General features: G+C 42.8%; 1 protein-coding gene across 2 annotated transcripts in view; it reads right to left on the bottom strand.

Moving 5' to 3' along the window:
• Positions 1–21,613, bottom strand: part of KCNH5 (potassium voltage-gated channel subfamily H member 5) — a 159,238-nt gene that overhangs the window by 106,343 nt on the left and 31,282 nt on the right. The window contains exons 5-6 of one of the 2 annotated variants that reach the window (XM_049828989.1): positions 11,814–11,929; positions 4,963–5,355 (exon numbers count right to left, since the gene is read on the bottom strand). In XM_049828989.1, the coding sequence (XP_049684946.1) occupies positions 4,963–5,355; positions 11,814–11,929 (509 nt within the window). Of the gene's footprint in view, positions 1–4,962; positions 5,356–11,222; positions 11,289–11,813; positions 11,930–21,613 lie in introns of those variants that run through there. The other variant, XM_049828990.1, reaches the window with a different exon arrangement.

The following is a 21,613-nucleotide window of genomic DNA, read 5'->3' as shown; positions in this document are numbered from 1 at the left end:
AGTCGTATCAGCTTTTATTCGCTTTCAATTTACAGACATTGCTATTTTAGTTGCTATTAATTGCAGTGATGCAAAGAAGTTTCTGCTACCGCTGAAACAGATTGATAATAGTAATTAAAAGATTACAGTTACAAGGATTCCATGCCTTAATATGTCCCGCACAGATCACTAAATTTTAAAGGCCATTGGGTCATGTAGTTTTACATTATTAAACAGTAGACATAGAACTTCAGAGTTTTAGGTCATTTAAATTTGTCTGCTTTCACGTCCAGCCATTGGCTCATGAAAACTAATTTTTGCAGAGAGGATGATCTTTTATACAACTCATTTGAAAACCATCTATTTGGCTATCTGTATGTACCATCCTGACATCTGGTCACATTCTTTGCAATATGTACCATGTCATGTTAGGGCCATGTTTCTGGCAGAGATGAGATCAAGCTACTAGGTTTTGTTTCATTACAAACTCAGAAATTCATGAACCTCAGTGAAAATTCCCAGAAAAGGGAAAAAAAAAAAAAAGACACCAATATTTTTCAAAATGGCAAAGGGGGCTTTTTCAGCAATATTTAACACTTGATTTGTGGAAGCATTTTCCATTTGGCCAAAAGCCTGTCCATCCACCTAGTCTTCTACTCCTATGTCCTAATTTACAAGAGGTCCCAATGCAGCCCTCAGGAGCACTGTATCAGTGTGCCTGTACCTGACTGTGGGTACCTGAGGTCCTTCCAGCTCCACGTACTCTCCCAGTTGCATAGCTCCACGTGGGGACAAGAGCCAAGCACCTGCAAAACATCCTGGTTTCCCTGGGATATAAATCCTTGCATTTGGTCCCAAAGGGAGTTGCAGCATGGTTTGACCATATCTGAGCAAGCAATGGGATCAGCGTCCTCAGGCGCACCGTAACCCCATCTGCTGACAATTTCAGCACAGAGTAACTCTGATGATTGTGATTTGTATGGAACTGATGGTTACCCCTGCTATAAACAATCTTTTGGTAGCCCAGACTGACAGAGGTTGGATATTTATCTCTCTCTAGTAGGCAGAACACATACAAGGGCTAAGCCTGAAGGTAACATAGTTCTCTAGCTTCAAAAGTAGGGAGTCACGTTCTTAGAAATGTAAGTGAAAGTGCGTACACCAATGGAAAGAGTTGATACATACACCCAAGTACTCAGGGAAAAAATTAGAATTGCTTCATGTAACACCAAGACAAACATCAAACTTCCAGTCACTACATAATTCACAGCCTAATAACAACAGAAACTTCATGTGACCAAAATCTTTAGATCTAAACACCATATCCCACATTACTCCAAACTTTTTTTCTTTAAAAGAGGAGACAGACAGACACCCAGACAGACATGCACTTTTGGACTTAATCTGAAGTTTCAGAGAACTCTTTTACTTAATTTAAAAAAAAAAAAAGTCAGCCTAGATTCAGAGACTCTGAGCACACACCCTCTATTCTGGTTCATACCTTGAAAATTGGCTGGATTCCTCAGTATGTTCTACAGCGTCCCTTCTCATACTTTTATATATGAAAGGTTTTCTGTACGGCTTTGTTTTAGCCAGAATATATTTCAGTGCAAGTAACGTTTCCCAATTAGAAAAGATGCCATGCATTTTTCTGATTTTTTAGGACTACCAACCTACCAATTTTCTTAAATAAAGTACATATCCCACTACGGATTCCACTTTCCTCTCTCTTAGCTCATTTTTCTCCAGCCTATTTTACCTTGTTTTCCTACCCTTTCAATACCACTTAGCCACTTAATTCCTCATCCATCACATCAATTTAGATCACTCTATGCTGTGCGAGGTATCTCTCTTTCTCATTATCTTACCTTTAGCCCGCCTTGTCATACATCCAAATCCCCCTGAGCAGATTGCAACAGCCTGGCTCTGTGACTCCGGGCATGGAAACCTACACCGCTAATTCTGCCTCAAATCATCTTAATCCCCCCAGTTCTCAATTTGTGTGTCATAATCCTTTTCATTATATCCTTCTACTGAGGCTCTACATCCACTCAACAACAAAATAACTTTGATTTGCAGTCATGTTTGCCTCAGGTGGGAATTTCACAAGACTCCAGCCTTGGCCTGATGTTGTCCATGATGGAAATGACACTGTTCCTACTCTGGCCAAGACTGACTGCAGTTGCAGAACTCCAACCCTCAGTAAGAAAACTCACATTTTCTTTTTTCAATCTCCTTTTTTTAATCTTTCGATTCATCTCCTTAATTCTGACATTATAAAATAGCACTCAAGTGCATAACGGACCTTATACAATAACTCAGCAGCCTCTGCATGAGAACCTTCAAGCACCTGTATCACATAGTAGTCTACATCTACAAATGAGAGATACAAACCTAAATTTCCTTGGCTGTATGCTTCTTCATGGATGAGAGACCAGCCCACAGGGAGGAAAAGGAACTGCCTGCAGTGGTGTGTCCACCTACTCACCTAGTCCCTTGACAACTAACAAAAGTGTATTTGATGCTTTATGTGGAAAAAAGAGGGATGGAGGTGGGACACTCAAGGGAAATTTGGAAAGTCGTATTTCACTCAGATGGCTTCTAGGGCTATTCACTCTGATTTGGGTCCATCCTTCACCACCGTACCAAGAACTCAAAGAGCACCAGGTCTTTACCACTAAGCTCTGATTTTCTATTAACTTTTTCTGAAATGCCACAATTACCAACTTTAATGCTAAAGACAAATGCCCTTATCCAACAACCAGGGCCAAGATTAAGAGCTAAAACCTACCAGAATCAAGAACTAAAAGAATTCTTCTCTCTCCTACATGCCTTAAGGAGGAAACACTCACCTTCTAATGAGAAATACTCTCCTCTTAATCAATGAGAATTTCTTCCAAATTAAGCTTTTCGACTTACTTATTCTTTACCTATGAACAGTGTTTGAGCACGCTACTGCTAGTGGGCCAAAGAGTTAAATCCCAGAAAAGAAGCACGAGTTAAAATAAATGTTAAAAGCCAAATGAAGATAAAGAGCATTAATAACTACAACCACCCAGAACACAACAACCAGCTCAAAAGACTTAAATGTCACAAACGAAGACATATCACACACACACACAAAAATAATAATAAATCTCCCTTGGAAGACAGAGAAAAGGGAAAATGTAGACCCAAGGAGGAAAGACTGACTGTTTACATACCTGTTTTCAAAATCACTTCAATCCTTTTCAGGCACTAGGCAAAACTGGAATTGGAGGGGTTTGAAATCAAGTACATAAGCAGCTATACTCCAATGTCTGCTGGAGGCTTCAGGGCCATAACACACCATTTCACAAGAAAGAAATGTTACTATTGCTTCTTTTATTAAAAAGGAGTTGATATTTCATGTGTTTGAAGGTAAATGACAGCAGCTGTATGATCACTGGAGCTCACGATACCTTGTTATTGTTATTACATTTTAGTTGAAGTTTACCACTTTAAGTGTGCATCACTTATAATTCACTATGCCAACGATTCCCTTCACTGTGACAAATGTTGCAGATGGTTTATCTCCCATCTATACGTTAGAGAAAGAGGTTAAGCTCATTGCTTAAAATCTGTACTGCTTGTGCACAGAAATTTTCTGTTTGTTTTACATATTAAAGCACGAAAATCTGGAGATAATGCTGCATTTTTATAAAAATCAGGTTCCTCTTAGTATGAAATTGGTTATCTTGAAAAGCTGTATAATATTTACAACCTTGATAATACCACCTCCTTACACAGCCTGACTGTACAACCTGCTTCCAGACGGGCAGCCCTCATATGATCTTGAATTTAAGCTGCAAGTATTATCACTTCTGTCATATTTGCTATAAATAAAATGGAACAATGTCAAAAGATGGTACTCAGCACAGAGACAAGGATGGAATTTTAAAGGAGCTCTACAAAATCTGCACCAAAGTCTGCATTAAAAAACAAGAATGTAGATTTTATATAGTAAGGATATATAACTGCAGAATTTGAGAATTTTTTTTTAAAAAAAACACAACTCAACCAAAAAAACAACTCAACAGTGTTTGAAGAAAAAACTGTTAAAATGTTAAAAAATGAACAGAGGCCTTTTTCATCTGTTTATGGCCCTAAAGATAAAAGGCTCTAGAGAAAAATTAAAACAAGTTCTAATGCCATTATAGTTGCATTTTAATAATGAATTTTCTCTGCACTGACTTATGCATACATTATTTGTTGTAGTTATTGCCTGTTTTCTCTATTATCTTAGGCTGCAAGCTCGATTTCGTAAATGTTAATACATTTAGCAGTTAAAAAGCTTTAATTCAGCATCCGTTTAAGATATTTATGTTTCCTCTTCTCAAACAGTTTCTAGAATTCCAGCAGTAGTTCAAGAACTGTTTAAAAAAAAATGGAGATAAATCTCCTTCTCAATCAGACATTTAAAAAGACATCACCAGAGAAAGAAAATTACAGCACGGTTCAAAAAGTAATCCTAGGGCAGGATTTTAAAAATGCTCATTCAGAGGCATTCTCCACTTTCGTATAAGTCAGTGGCAAATTTGCCACCGGTTTCAGGATTTTTGATTAGTTACATCAAGCCATATTAGTCTAGGCCCTGCAATGGATTAGGACTGCTTCAAGGCAATCACTGGGTATGAGATGAAAAGGGAGGCTGTGGGAGGGGGACATCCCAACTGGTCCAGACCATTTTGATCTGGACATGCAACGATGCTTTTGGATGACAAGCAAGTGATTCTAAAACTCACATCCATTAATGTGCACATCCACACATGGTACTATAATCATAAGACACCTCTTCTCCAACACAGGAATGCTGTGTAGGTAAAGCCCAGCAGTTTTAAGGCCAGCCCTGCGTATTTGCACAGAGCTTCAGTTGCCTCTCTTTGCTGCCAGATGCCTGGCAGCATGCTCCTAAACTAATTCCTAATTAAAACAATCCTTTTGAGGCAGACTACAATCACTTACCTCATCTACGTTCTCAAAGGCATTGATGATGTCATATGGTAAACAGGACAGAAGATCAATCACAAACCACGTTTTCAGGTAGTTCATCCGTATGAGTTTGGGATCAGATATAACCTCTCCACCAGGGCCAACAAAGGTCGTATGAAAGTTCAAAACAATGTCAACCAGAAAAATAACATCCACAACACTGTCCAGCACGAGCCAGGCAATGTTGTTCTGTTTCGTCTTGAAAGAGACATTATATGGAACCATAATTGCTGTGTAGAAGGTTAGAATTAAGATGACCCAGTCCCAAGTGGTCTTAAAAGCACAATAGTGTAGTATAATGTGTGGTGGAGTCTTTGGAGCTTCTTGCTTGTACTGAGGAAGAATATCAGATCCCAGCTGGAGAACCTGTAAAAGGCAGAAAAGCAAATGTTACTGTTTTCAATTAATATGATGCAATAAGGAGTCTTACAGATTTCTGCAAGTAACAGCACAAAGACGGGACTGTGTTCATTGGACATTGCAAGTCAACCCGCGGTTTCTAAACTATCTGATTTATTAAGACTGTGTGGAGGCAGGTATCCCTCGATGAATGGGAGCAGCACAGCATCTAAGGATATTGTTGCAAAAAGGGAGGTCTTTGCAGGTGGACTGAGGGGAAACCATGCGAACAGCAAGGGCAGACAGGCTCCATAAACAGGTTGTGGGTACTGCCACACCAGCTTATGCTCTGCAGCTATGAACATGAGTACTCATTCATATTTGGAAGCGTTACAAGACTAATGCTTCGTGCCTGACCTCTTCTTTAAACCACTGTTGAGACAGAACAAAACCCTATCAAAGGTAAACCAGATTTCAGACTTGCTGGCTGACCTCTGTCTAAAATGAAGCATTGCGTGCACAATTTCTGCCTGAACACCCTGGCAATATCATCCTTCCTTCTCATTTTCTTCAAAAAGTTGTTGCTCTTACAAGGTTAATATCACTAGTGGGTTCTCTTTTATTTCTTGTAATGACTTCTCTTTTCTTTTTTGTGTATGACTATAATCTCCTGCATGCTCACTTTTGTAAAATGTGGAACTGAAAACATTGCAAAGGAACCAAGCCAAATTCACTTAAGACATTCCTCCCAGCTAATCTAATTTCCTTTTATCTCAGTCCAACACAAGAAACAAAAGCACAAAGGAACACACAACGTGGCAATATGTTGTGCTGACAACTGAAAGATTCATTTATATTGTGGAACTAGTAACACCTTTTACATTTGGGGATCTCAAGTCTGTATGGGATAAAATAAATAAGTCCAGCAACTTTAAAACTCATTTCAGCCCTATACCTGTCCTGTATTGGAGCGGATGCACCATAATTGCAGGGACAGCTGGATTGCAAATAGCAGTCCCATATGTGTAAAAATGATCAAACGCAGGGTGCTTCCTCGACGAAGTGGAGTAAACGGCTCTCAATAAACAGCACAACAACTAAGGATATGAACTCAAGTACCACAGATACAGATTCTCCATTAATTCTTTGCAGTCTGATTTTTAAGATGAGAAAGCTGTTACTGAGATCAGACAGTAAAAGTCTGGATCTACTGAAAATCTGTTCTTCAGAAATCACCAAGGGACAACGACAGCAGCCTCTCTCACGCCGTGTTGGAGGATGTGGCTTCCCAACATGCCTAATCTGGCCCAATGTCAGGCTGTAACCTGATGGGATGCAGACCTGCTTCTGCCTACCTCTTCCCACCCTCCCTACGGTCAGATTTAGCAATCACGACCTGTAAGGAAAGTCAGTTAAATTGACATGATGAAAAACTAACTTATTGTTACATTAGTTAGCCATTTGTTTTCTGCAGAGTCAGCTGAGTTGCAGAAATTTATCCTGTGGCCAGAAAACCACTAGACCCACTACACAGGCAGCAGGGAGGGTGCAGCAGAGAATTCCAGGAGAGTACGGCTGCTCCCTTTGTCAACAGCCTCATCTCGCCCCAGCTTTGGTCTAACACAAAGCCATGTGTTGAGCTTCAGCTGAACAGCAACGGACACTGAGCAGCGTGGTCCCACTGGCACTCATCAGAGACTCTCACAAATGCCAAACCCCTGGTGAGACCCACAAAACTGTCAACCTCTAGGTGTCCCTTCCCCAGCGACCAGGACAAGTCTCACTAACAGCACTGCTATAAGCACTCAGTAGGCAAGGTTCAGCTGGCCACCATGGCACACTGAACGCGCTGATGGATCCATGGGTCCTTCCATGGAATAAAAGCAATGATCGATACAGTCATTTTTTCACAGCAGCCTTTGTGCAAATCCATGAAACTTCTTCCAATGCCAGAATTTTCCCCTGCATTTAACACACAATTTTGGCTGACTCATAATCTAGTCATTATCTCCGGTTATCAGTTTGGACTCATCTGTGGTCAACTCTTTACTGTCTTGATAAATCAGGACTGGGACTTCTTTCCTTGGTTTCTCCAGACCTATTTGTTCCCTGCCATATTCACTGGGGCAGGAGCTGGAAACAGCCTCACTATAGCTGGAATAATAAGCTGCTTGGGGTTCAGGCAGAATACGATGAACATATGCTTGATAGTTCCCTATGCCTCTGGTAGTGGAGTGCTTAGGAGCTCCCATGATACGGTAAAAGCATAATTGTTATTCTTAACATAATATCATGCTGAGTTTGACATGGTGAGTGGGTGGCAAGTGGCTGTGGAGACCACTGAACTATAATGATTATTTTTTTCATGCTGCATGAATTTTTAATTTTAAACCACTAAAGAATACACAATATCTCGTTAGTCAGCTGCATTCATCGTAGAATCTCTGAATTTTTCTTGTACACAACTAATGAAAATAGCTGATAACTGTTAAGCCTGATAAAGATGAGCAGTATGTTCTGCAAGGGATGAGCTGTGATGATAACGCTCCTCCTCAGACACAGAAGTATGAAAAATGGGACCTGTACAGCAACGGTACTCTGCAGTCCTCACAGCACGTTGCCTACAAAGCACTTTGCAGCTCCAAACAACTTGTAAGAGAGGACATTGCACACTCTCCAAGCAACCTATTCCCAAGTACAACCTTCTCCTTTACCTGCACCTTTCCTACAGCCTGATCTAAATCGTCCTTGCTGTGACTCAATGCCATTACTTTTTCTCTAATAGTGGTCCTGGGATGGCTCCTATGGCTGGAGCGTTGGAATGGAAGGATACAGGCTCTTTAGGAAGGAGAGGCAAGGGGAGACGAGGAGGGGGTGTTGCCCACTATGTCAATGACCAGCTGGAGTGCATGGAGTGTTGCCTGGGGATGGATGAAGAACTGACCAAGAGCCTATGGGTCAGGATGAAATGGAGGGCAGGGACAGGTGACATTGTAGTTGGGGTCTGCTACAGGGCACCCGACCAGCAAGACCAAGAGGATGAGGCCCTCTATAGACAGATAGGAGCAGCCTCGTGTTCACAAGCCCTGGTCCTTATGGGGGACTTCAACCACCCCAATATCTGTTGGAGGGACAACGCAGCAGGGCATAAGCAACCCAGGAGGTTCCTGGAATGAGTTGATGACCACTTCCTTCCCCAAGTGATAAGAGGAGACAACGAGGAGAGGTGCTATGCTGAACCTTGTTCTCACCAACAAGGAGGGGCTGGTGGGGAATGTGAACCTCAAGGGCAGCCTTGGCTGCAGTGACCGTGAAATGGTGGAGTTCCATATCCTTAGGGCAGCGAGCAGGGCATACAGCAAGCTTGCTACCATGGACTTCAGGAGAGCAGACTTTGACCTCTTCAGGGATCTGCTTACTAGAGTACCATGGGATAAAGCCCTGGAGGGAAGAGGGGCCCAAGAAAGCTGGTTAATATTCAAGGATCACCTCATCCAAACTCAGGAGCGATGCATCCCAACAAACAGGCAGTCAGGCAAAAACGCCAGGAGGCCTGCATGGATGAACAAGGACCTCCTGGACAAACTCAAACACAGAAAGGAAGCCTACAGAGGGTGGAAGCAGGGACAGGTAGCCTGGGGAGAATACAGAGAAATTGCCCGAGTAGCCAGGGATCAGGTTAGGAAAGCTAAAGCCCTGATAAAATTAAATCTGGCCAGGGACATCAAGGGCAACAAGAAAAGCTTCTATAGGTACGTCAGTGATAAAAGGGAGACTAGGGAAAATGTGGACCCTGTCCAGAAGGACACTGGAGACCTGGTTACCCAGGACATGGAGAAGGCTGAGGTACTCAACAACTTTTTTGCTTCAGTCTTCACTGGCAGGTGCTCCAGCCCAAGATGCAGAAGGCAAAGTCAGGGACTGGGAGAATGAAGAACTGCCCGCTGTAGGAGAAGATCAGGTTTGAGACCATCTAAGGAACCTGAAGGTGCTCAAGTCCACAGGACCTGATGAGATGCATTTGTGGATCACGAGGAAACTAGCAGATGAAGTGGCTAAGGCACTATCCATCATGTTTGAGTAGTTGTGGCAGTCTGGGGAAGTTCCCACTGACTGGAAAAGGGGAAACATAACTCCCTGGAAAAAAGGAAGACCCGGGGAACTACGGGCCAATCAGTCTCACCTCTGAGCCCAGCAAAATCCTGGAGCAGATCCTCCTGGAAACTATGTTAGGGCACATGGAAGATAAGGAGGTGATAGTGACAACCAACATGGCTTCACTAAGGGCAAATCATGCCTGACAAATTTGGTGGCCTTTTACGATGGGGTTACAATGTTTGTGGCTAAGGAAAGAGCAACTGACATCATCTACTTGACCTTGTGCAAAGCATTTGACACTGTCCCATGCAACATCCTTGTCTCTAAAATGGAGAGACATGGATTTGACAGATGGACTGTTCGGTGGGTGAAGAATTGGCTGGATGGTCGCACTCAAAGAGTTGTGGTCAACAGCTTGATGTCCAAGCAGAAACCAGTAACAAGTGGCGTTCCTCAGGGGTTCACACTGGGACCGGCACTGTTTAACATTTTTGTCAGTGACATGGACAGTGGGATTGAGTGGACCCTTGGCAAGTTTGCCAACACCACCAAGTTGCATGGTGAAGCTGACATGCTGGAGGGAAGGGATGCCAGGCTTGAGAGGTAGGCTCATGTGAACTTCAGGAAGTTCAACAAGACCAAGTGCAAGGTCCTACACCTGGGTCAGAGCAATCCCAAGAACAAATACAGTCTGGGCGATGAAGGGATTGAGAGCAGCCCTGCAGAGAAGGACTTGGGGGAGTTGGTTGACGAGAAGCTCAACATGACCTGGCAATGTGCACTTGCAACCCAGAAAGCCAACCGTATCCTGGGCTGCATTAAAAGAAGTGTAGCCAGCAGGTTGAGAGAGGGGATTCTGCCCCTCTACTCTGCTCTTGTGAGACCCCACCTGGAGTACTGTGTTCAGCTCTGGGGCCCCCAACATAAGAAGGACATGGACCTGTTGGAGCAAGTCCAGAGGAGGGCCACAAAGATGATCAGAGGGCTAGAGCACCTCTCCTGTGAAGAAAGGCTGAGAGAATTGGGGTTGTTCAGCCTGGAGAAGAGAAGGCTCAAGGGAGACCTTAGAGCAGCCCAGTACCTAAAGGAGGCCTACAAGAAAGCCAGAGAGGGACTTTTTACAAGGGCATGTGGCGATAAGACAAGGGGTAATGGCTTGAAACTGAAAGACAGTAGATTTAGATTAGATGTAAGGAAAAAGTTCTTCACTGTGAGGGTGGTGAGGCACTGGAACAAGAGGTTCTGCCCAGAGAGGTTGTGGGTGCCCCATCCCTGGAAGTGTTCAAGGCCAGGTTGGATGGGGCTTTGAGCAACCTGGTCTAGTGGAAGGTGTCCCTGCCCATGGTGGGGGGTTGGAACTAGATGATCTTTAAGGTCCTTTCCAATCCAAACTATTCTGTGATTCTGTGATCGTAAACCAGTAATGGATATAATGGGATTTACAGAACACTGAAATGTCACGAATTAGAAAAGCAAGATGTGAGAGTAACTTAGCAGTCATCCAAACTATTGGTATGGGATAATTCAAAGGAAAACATCACACTGACAACACCTGAAAACTGTGGGTTTCCATTCTGATTTTAACTTTATAAATAGAGTTTTTATTATGAAAGTCCACTAAAACCAGAAAGGGAACCAAAAAAAACCCCAACATTTAAAGCTGCTACCAGTGCTTAGCATCAAACCCAGGACAAGCTCTCCACCACAAGGTGGCTAGAGCTGTCATTTTCAGTAGCCCACATATTTTTGACCTGTGTATTTTTCATTACCAACGGACATGAAGATGAAAGCAGTACCTCCGTTTCATCAGTTAACCTGAAGGCATTCACTTGTTGCACCATCTGCACTGTTAAGGAGATGTTTGCAACCTGCCAAAGAGTTCATTTCATCAGTTCTGAAGAAAAAAATGATGAGCAAAATATTGCAGGAATGACTTTGCAAGACTGTCGAGGTTAAGGTATAAAAGTAGGCAGCGTGCCTGTACAGCACCAGGGACCCAGACAGGGAGACTTCCGAAGAGGTTTCTCAAACAATCCCATTTCCCTGGGAGAGAAATCAACGATCCACAGGGCTCAGAGACATCAAGTCTGGTTCCACGTTGCTGTGAGACAGCACGTAGAGGTGTACACTGTGCACCCCAAGTTAAACAACAACCAGCAAACTGAGAATTGCATGCACAGAAATAGGGCCACGTAAATAAAAGTGACCTATGGAGACTGTTTTTGTGACTGAAAGAGCATGACCTGTCCCAGAAACACGGGCTCGGCACGCAGTGCTGCTTTAGGATGAGCAGAGGAGAGGTTGAAAAAAATCAGAGTTGGGAAGTATGTTCCCCCCCACCTCTTCCTGCCTTACGAAGGGAGCGGGCTCATGTCTGTCCCACTTACTTCGGCTAAGCGGGAGTGTTTGTGCACCACCTCGGCCTTGTTCATCGGCGTTAGCTGCTGCAGCACGCTCCGGCTGTTCGTCAGGGCCCGCGTCAACCGAGCAAACTTCGTCCAACCTGCGGGAAAGAAGGAAATCGTGTCAGAAGTACTCGGACCTTATTCATCACTAGTAAATCTCCTTCGTGTTCACTGATATTTCCTCTCAGACTTGAATGGTTTCTCTAAATTGCGGCGCAGAACAGCTTCAGGCTCCAGGCTTAAAGACCTTGCAAAAGAGGAAAAATACCGCTGCTTCAAGGCAACCACGAGTAAATCTGAGTAAAATCAAAATGCTCTGGCTCGTTCTTTCTTCTGCCTTTTGGAGACATTGTGTTAGAGGGATCACATTGTGCTTTCAGCCTTCTGCGGAGTTACTCTGCTGCTGAAATCTAATTCTAAGCCACTGAAGTTAATGCAAAGGCTTCCCAGCAAATCCTGCTGAAGTAAAATCCTCCCCAGCTACAGAAAGACTCCTGCTGATTCAGGGCCACTGGAGCAGCCGCGAAAGTCTGATCCTTAAGTCTTCACTGTTTCTTGTCCCAACTAGACTTCTGGGACAAAACTAAAACTTAAAAAAAAAAAATTAAAAAAAAAAAAATCAGTAAAATTCAGGGCTGCAACAACAGCAACGCTTCAGACTAAAAAAAAGTATCATTAAGACTTTAAAGACAGATTAAGCACTAGATTTTAAATGGCATTAAGAAATATATTTAGCTGTTAAACTAATGATAAGCAAGCTGCCTTAATGGTAGCTTGAGACCCACACACTGGGCCACCCCTGAGGAATTTTTTCTGCAGCGTTCAGAAAGGAGCAATCAGAGTTTGTTACCAACAGCAGCACTGACCCAGGAACGTGACATTCCTGATGGAAAAACGCCCAAATGTGACAGCTGGCGTGGATACGTCAAGGGATGAGGTAGATCGGCAGTAGCAAAGAAAATGCCAGGGGTTTAAACAGTGTAGCACCTCAGTGTTAAGCAGGAAAATTGAAAATCCAGATATCTGCAGGAAGGAAATGCCTCCCCAAGAGCACTGAAGGAGATGCTCAACATTTGGTTTAGCCAGGTATAACATGCTATTTTACTACACGGGTGTGTATAAAATATCAAACAACTTATGGACAGGAAAGGGGTTCAGGAGAAGGGTTTACTTTTATTTAATTTGAATGCTGAGTAGCTGAGAATTGGGGAAAATGTGACATCTGAGAAAGGAAACATTTCCATTTTAGCTAGGTTTATTTTTAAACGCCTGTTGCCAGATAGGAGTCAGGGACTTGGAAAGTTAAGAGAAGCCCTGGGGTAGATAAAATGAAGAGCAGAGAACAGACAATACAATAAAACTTCAAGAAAAAAATAATTCACAGTTTGGCTTTTCAATTTACCACATATCTATCACATTCACACAAATGTAAATCCATTGTTCATCGTTTAGCAATCAGAACGGATCTCAATACCACGATATACCACCAGCACAACACAAAGCATTTGTGTCTGGCTATTTATATATGACCTCAAAAATGCACATTAAAAATGCACTGGGAAAAGGTAAAAAAATAGAAGTATTTTATTAACTTTTCAAATCTGAACCTTAAATGTGAACTTCAGATATGCTTCATGCTTCTCGTGCTTACAGGGATATTCAATTAGGAACATGCACTTTCTGTATTAAACAAGGTCAAGAGAGACCATAGTGATCCAAGCATAGACTATTAATTTCTAGAAAATATTCCTGTGGTTTTCTTTTTCCTAATTGTCTATAGAACTGTGGCAAGGAGACTGCTTTAAGACAAAAGTCAGAACTGTTCTTTACCTTTCTTAGCCAGTGATTTCAAAGACCAAGTGAGCATGGTAACAGCATCGTGACAGCTCTGCCCCGACATTTCTCATAATTGCTGGAGGCCACAGTGCATCCAGCTGATTGGTTTTGGCGTGCTGCAACCACGCTGCAAGAACCAGAGAAAAAGAGCAGCTCTCCTCCGGGAAGGTGGTCATGCACCTCCAGACCCTGGGCAGGTACTTACACACACACATGCACGCACTCGGTGTCCTCTTCCCCTGGCAAGATGCTTCCCTGTGGTCCATGGGGACAAATTTGGGCCGGTCCCCAAGCTTTAGCTTGTCCCCCGGCCCCACAGAGCTGATACGAGAGTGATGGAGAAGTGCTCAGCAAAGCCAAAACCACCACAGCCAAACTGTTGGATTCAGTCCCGAACGCCCTCCTCATTTGGCACCTCTCCGCTTTGTCAGCTACTCCAACTGACAGGAACCTCACAAAGTTCAACACGGAGAAGTACAAAGTTCTGTACTTAAGGAGGTACAACCCCATGCACCGATATACGTTGGGGGCCACCCAGCTGGAAAGCGGCTTGGCAGAAAAGGACGTGGGGGTCCTGGTGGACCAGGGTGCCCGTGAGCCAGCAATGCCCCCACGCTGCAAATAAGGCGAATGGTATCCTTGGCTGCATTAGACAAAGTATTGCCAGCAGGTCAAGGGAGGTGATCTTTCCTATCTACTCAGCACAGGCCAGTACCTGGAGTGCTACATCCAGTTCTGGGCTCCCCCAGTACAAGAGAGACATGGACATACTGAAGAGAGTCCAACAAAGGACCATGAAGATGATTAAGGGACTGCAGCATCTCTCCTCTGAGGAAAGGCTGAGAGAGCTGGGACTGTTCAGACTGGAGATGAGAAGGCTCAGGGAGGGTAGATCTTATTTATGTATATAAATACCTGAAGGGAGGATGCAAAGAGGACGGAGTCAGGCTCTTTTCAGTGGTGCCCAGTGACAGGGCCAGAGGCAATGGGTACACAATTAAACACAAGCGGTTCCATCTGAACATCAGGAAACACTGTTTTACTGTGAGGGTAACCGAGCACTAGCACAGGTTGTCCAAAGACGTTGTGGACTCTCCATCCTTGGAGATACTCAAAAGCTGTATGGACATGGTCCCGGGCAACTGGTTGTAGGGGGGGCGGACAAGGGTTGCTTGAGCAGGGGGGTTGGACAAGATGACCTCCACAGGTCCCTTCCAACCTCAATCATTCTGTGACCTTTCTGATGGTTAATGATTCAAGGTTTACTTTATTTTCTGAGGTTTACGGCATTGATCTGTACAGCGATTAGATAAGGATTTGGAGAAGAGTCAGGGGCTGGCAATGACGGGAGATGGCTTCATGTACTCTCTAGAAATCCTTTCCCATGGTGCTTCACAGGCTGAGAGATCCCACTCGCAAAAATATGGCTTTTAAAAATGCCTATCCTGTTATAAAAGCAAAACAGCCAAGAAACCCCATGTCATCCTCTTAGGTAAGAAAAACATCTGTTCTGCATTAACCACGAATACAGAAAGCCTGAGGAAGTTGGGCAAGATGTGCCACAAGGAGCTGGAGGGGTAAGACACACACCAAACAGCAATCCTTTTGCTGTAAAAATAAAAAGAAAGGAAGAACTATGACTTTTTCAAATACTCCCTTTCCACCTTGGTGAGAACATTAATGTCATGTGAAAGAAAGAAGCCATACATTTTAGCATTCAGGGTTACCTCTCTGCTCGTCTGGTCTGAACTCTTCTTTTCACAGGGAAAACCATTTCATCGTGTCCTTTCTCCACCAAGACCAAAGCTTTGGTTTGTGCTAGAGCAGTCGTTTTGCAAAAACCCTTCCAGCTTCATTTAGAGGCTTCACATTATCACATTTCTTCCAGCCCTGTGAAGCCCAAGATACTGGACATTGGAAGTACAGAATATGCTAACATGACTTTTTTCTAATTCAGCACAAAGTCCAGCATTATTTTACCTGCTCCAATCTATCCATCTGCAATAGTGTGAAAAAGTAACAAGTTCTTTTGTTTCCTATTTACAACCCAAAAGAATTAAAAACACAGCAACAGCAAGATCCTGGGGTATGAGTGGGAAGGTGAAAATGTATACAGGCTGCCTCGTGTCTGAAATAATCTGTACAGGGTACATTTCTCTGTTTCTTGACCTTGTTGTAGACTAGATAAGTTCAGAATTATATTTAAAACCAATGTGTATGTTTAAATAGACCAAGCAAAATTTGCATAGCTGCCTACTGCTGTCAATGTTTCTTCAAACGATTCTCTCCTTTCTTTTCCTCTACAGACAGAGACTTGAACGATAATTTTATCCCATGTATTAGTGACCGCCTGTCCTCACAGATATTTTCAGTCTGGAAGGAGTAAAGGAGCAGCACAAATAGCAGGTGCAAGAGGGGAAAAAAAAGTACTCGTGAGAAAAAGTGACACTTCTGATGCTCTCTTCTGCTCAGCTGGATTGTGTCTTTCTTCCACAGCACCACTTGAAAAATAATACCCTGAACTTGCACCACTGCACTCAAATTCTTAGGAACAAAGGCAACATCATCAGATCACACACCAGAACGGGCCAGCAGCTGCTTCTCCTTACAAGAAGTTAAACTGGGTATTTCAGAGGAAGATGTTAACTACCTCAAATGGAAAATTCTGGAATGGCATACACATAAAATGATTTTTTTCCTCTTGTCCTCTTTAATTACTTTCTGATTCATGGACAAAAAAAAACCAGAAGAATTTGTACCACTGCTTTAAAAAAAACACCCTCATGATCTGCATTCATTCTCATGATTCAAAACGAGGGTCTGCTCTTAAACAGTAGCCTAGCAAAGTATATCCCTGTTCATATCCATTACTCAAAATTCCTGCATTCTCAATAAATTGAAGATGCAGGTTTAACAACTCCATAAAGTTATGAAAATATGAAATGAAGAAGACAACCATGATGACAGACATGATCTAAACTAGTTGCTGCCTTGTCCCAGCTATAATGCTGTCCTTCCAAGCATGCACCTTTCTTCTTCCTCCATGCATTTTAGTCACAATTAAATATTTTACATGCACAAAATATTCTCCACATCTCTTGCTCTAATTAGGACTGCCAATTTGACAGCCCTCTCTCTGTGGGGCTAACTGAGCTAGGGATGACTTGGTGGCATACTTCACAAAACAGCAGAGCCAAAGGTTTCTCTGAAGAGGAAAAAAAAAAAAAGGAGTATTAAATTAATTTTTAAAAAATAAAAATTGGTATTTCTTTCAAACCTTAGATACTACAAAATGAGTTGAAGGTGTTAATGTTGTGCCAGGATGCCTGAGGGAGGGGAAGGGCAGTAGGCAATAGTGAAGTGAAGCAGACAGAGCACCTGAACACCTCCTCAGAGGGGGAAAAGCTTTCCAGATGGGTTGAAGATGCTCATGCAGCCACTCCCTAGATTCATATACCACTTCATAAATTATGGTGTCTAAGGGGGAAATGGTATTTCCACCTTAGAACTTGATCCTATCATCCCTCCCCTGTCAGAAAGTCCAAACGATCTTACCCAAAACCTCTTACTCACTACAGCATGTGCTTTTCCATCAGCTACTCCTCCAACAAGAGTAGTATTATGCCCACACATCTTTCTTCCCGAGATCCTGAATCAATCATTGTGTTTATACTGGACAGCTGGGATGGGAACGGCTCTGCAGCAGCTGCTCCCCTAACAGCTCCACCGCCACACTCCCTGCTTACTCTGTGTTAAGGAACCTTCTGCAAACCACACTCTTACACCGCCATAGGGACCTCTCTCCCTGCCTTTCTGGTCACCAGTCTCCTTCCCATTAATACATCCTGCAGATCGATCCAGTACCCAAACGCTCTCATCCATCTCCAACACCCGCTCCTCTTCTCTGCTGCCTTTTCTAAGTAAGGAGAAATGTCATCCAGGTCAAAGATGCTGCTGTAGTGTATGGCAGAGCATAAAAAGGACCAGGGTAAAAGCTGTCCAAAGAAAGTGCAGCAAGGGAGGCTTCCCCACGCAGAAGTGATGCTGGAAGTGATGGGACAGAATCACTGTTTCCTAATGGCCATCTGGAGACAAAACCGTTAAATCCCTCTGATTCCTCCCGAGGTCACAAAGCCGGCAGAGAATTGGTTAGACTCCACACAAAACTGTGAGCGTCCTGATGGTGTTCCCACACGCACCAAGGAGCAAGTCCGGGTGCCCATCACGCACGGACATTCCTGCCAAGGGGGACTGGGTCAGACCCGGGCAGTTCCCTCTGCCGGGGAGAAGTCCTTGCCCAGGCACAGGCAAATGAGCAAAAAAGACTTTGGGTCTTTAGGTCCACTAGTCCTTAAGTCACCTTCCCGGTACAAACCTCAGCAGTCAGTAGGCCTACCCATTGCCTTCAAAGGTAACAGCAAATATTTTCAAATATAGGTATCCGCAAGTGAGAAAACCCTTCAAATTCTCCCCATAATTTAATCAGGAGTTGAAAATTTGCTATCACTGTGACTGGATTGGTGTACAGGTCCAAATATGGATTTAGCCACCTAGCGAGCGGCCACAGTGAAAAAAAAATAAAATCTCTAGTTCATAAACTATATTATGTTATTTTAAAGCTAAATTCATACATCAGAGTTTATGAAGAGTTTAAAACTCTCAAGGCGAGATGTTAATGTTCTTTATAGTGCACTTGCTCTGAAAAATCTAGACATGACTAGTTCCCCCTAATAAAACATTAGTGTAGCTCTGCTGGGTTGCAATTAACCTTTTTATCAAGGTTTGTCTGGTCTTAAAAGGATCAGAAATAATGAAGGCTTTTAAATCAGTATAACAGTATCTTAGACTGCAGTGAAAACACTTGGGTCAAGAATGATAGTCTGTATAAAAAACAACCACAAAGGGCAATTATAGCAATGCTCGTGCTGATTCCTGCCTGCAGGAGTGTAAGTAACACCTCCAGACCACAAGAAGGTTGTTCTTCTCCACTCACTGTGGAGCACGAAACAGTTACCATACAGAATGCTTAAATAATATATACTCTATGACTTACCCACAAAAGCAAAGAGCTAGCACCACTCAGAGATAGGCAGTTTGGAATTCAATTTATAACCTGGATCATCCTTTTGCATCAATAGTTAGCATCTACAAATCTCAACTATTTCTAAACGTTCAGACAGTAAAATCATTGCAATGGCTGGCTGTTTGCTCTTTACTGCAGGTAAAGTATGGCTGGAAGAGCTCATTGCCTCTTTGAAAAACTTAATCATCCTAGTTTTGCTTTGTTAGAGAAAGAAGGATAAATGGGATTCCTGGATAAACAGAATAATAGTCAAACAAAGCTCAATCATTCCCATGATGCAGTAAAACTATTTACGGACTGAAGAACCACAGACTCTATTCAAATGGAATTCAAAATATTAGGATAAATTTCCTGATTTGAAATTCTGTGCATTCCACTGTCTGATAATGCACTATACTCTTGGGACAATTTTTACATCTGACCTCTGATCTTGCTCAGTGTTGTATTCCCAGTTACCATCCACCCACTGCAACTACTGGGGAGCTCAAAACGGATGAAGAATCACTGGGTAATTTTGGGCATATCACTTTACTTCTCTGAGCTTCAGTTTCTTCTCCTTAAAATGAAGATAATGCTAATGACCTACTTTGCAAGCCATTTTGAGATCTACTGATGAGAAGTGCTAAAATTTACACACCACTAGGCTACATTTGGTATACAACGTATTTTTAAATCTAATTCTGAAATAGGTGTAAATTTACAGTGCACAATTTCTTAAATTTCATGTTTCTGTAACTAAAGCTAAACTTTATACATGCACACAGACCACCAAGGACTTATTTCCCATAAATATATAAAATCAAGTGCAAATTTTGGGAAGAAAGAAACAAACAAAAAAAAGACTAAGTACTGTAAATGTCAGTCAACTGGCTGTTAGGAGTTCGTCAGATAGCAAGATGGTGCCATTCAACGGTCAAGGAAAAAGGACTACACCAGCCAAAGGCTCAGGGTCAAAAGGAAGCTAGAAATGAAAAAGCAGCATACAATAAAGCACACAGGGATGGGAAGAAAGAGGGAACAAGTAGGTATGTGAATGAGAAATTATGGCTTGTGAGAATGGACTCAGAAAGCTGAAGACAGATGGGAAAAATCCTTCTCTGGCTAGATTTATTACAGTAACAATGAAGTTTTTAAAGAACTCCCAGAGTATGACCAAAAGGCTTTCTGCACCCGTATGCAGAAAGGGCAAACAGGCTGACCCAAGGAATTACAGGTTGCTCAGCTTGATCTCAGTGCCAGCCAAAATGAGAGAAAAGATGATCTGACTTTCAATACATTTAATAAAAAAGGAAAGGAACATAATGAATGTCTGTCAATACGGAAGGATGTAAAATGCCCCACAATGTTGATTTCATTATTCGATAAGAGTATAAATTTGGTTCAGGAAGACGGCCAAATGCCTTGACAGAACAAGCTGCAAGCCAAATGCAACGGCCAGCTGGAGCCACAGCATCTGTATGATGTACGGCGGAGAGGCACAAGCCAGGGCAGGTCCCAGTACCAGTGCTCCCTTTTTGGGGCTGGGTTGGGCAGCAACGTGGACCACTAACTTGATGACAACCTCAGTGGCTGCCCCTGGTTTGCTCCCACCTGCAGTCAAGGACCCAATAGCTCCCAAATCAGCACAGCCACAGTACTCGTCACATAACATCACCTCATCCTGGTGCTGCATTTGAATCACCCAAGAGCCACAGGTTGGCCAAATCCTCGTGTACAGTAATCTTCACTAAATTGACACTGTGTGACACTCTTGACAAAATATTGAGACTACGCAGTTCAGTAAATTACAGGTTAAATGGATGAAGAACTTGCTACCTGGCAGATATCAAACAAGGAGTAGTGGAAAATAGTAAAAAAAATATTACTGAGAGCCTTCTGGACCCCAGCGGACAGGTCCCCTTCTATTCAGTGCTTTTCTTGATGGTTTGAAAGTCATTATAAAATGACTGATAAAATGCCCAGATGACAGGAAGATTAGAGGAATGTTAAACAGTAGTGAGGGCAGTCATGCAGGATGATGTGCTTGATAACCAGGCATGTGCCATTAAAATGTGTTTTAAATGGAAATCAGGTATCTAGGCAAAAGCAATGTAAATTGTATCTCCAGTACAGGAGGGGGAAACAAACGTCCCTAGCAAAGAACAGTACTGAAAAGGATCCAGAGGTCTTCGCAGATAAGCAATTTCAGCATGTTTGGCAAAAAGTCACCTCCTCCTCGGATATACAGTGGTAAGAGCTAGGCTTGGAGAGGCTGAGCAATGGGCAAGATTGAGGAGTTACCTGTGAACCCACCTGGCTACAATACTGGCCACAGAAAGTGACGGGGGACCCGGGAGGCTGAAATCCGTGCTGCCACAGCTTCATTCCTACTGCTGCCAATGAGCTGCGCAGATGAAAGTGCAGCTAAAATGCCTGTGTATCTGCTATCACCAGACCTCCAAATTCAGGTTAGAGACACGTTTAAGGAGCTCAGCTCATTTACTTTATCAAAAGAAGGTAGAGCAATGACTTGATTATATATGTAAGTGCCTTAATGGGACTTTTTTAGTACAGTGGAAAAAATGCATAAGAAGATGGCACCGCAAGAAGCTGAAGCCAGGTTAATTTAAATATGACACTTTTTTAAAGCCAAAAGTGTAACGAAAAAGTAAGAAAAATACGAAGGAATGTGGCGGATCCTCAGTCTCTTCAGACTTCTAAATCAATACTGGATGTTTGTCTGGAGATGATGGTTTAGTTACACACAAGTTCATGGGTTCTGCAGAGGACTACCTTAGTGAAATGTAATGCCCTGTGATATACAGATTAGACTCTTAAACTCTCGAACTCTGTTTATACTTATTATTTAATATATGGCTTACGA

This window comes from Accipiter gentilis, chromosome 25, assembly GCF_929443795.1.
Source record: "Accipiter gentilis chromosome 25, bAccGen1.1, whole genome shotgun sequence".
Classification (NCBI taxonomy): Eukaryota; Metazoa; Chordata; class Aves; order Accipitriformes; family Accipitridae; genus Astur; species Astur gentilis.
This window is presented reverse-complemented; position numbering and strand designations above follow the sequence as displayed.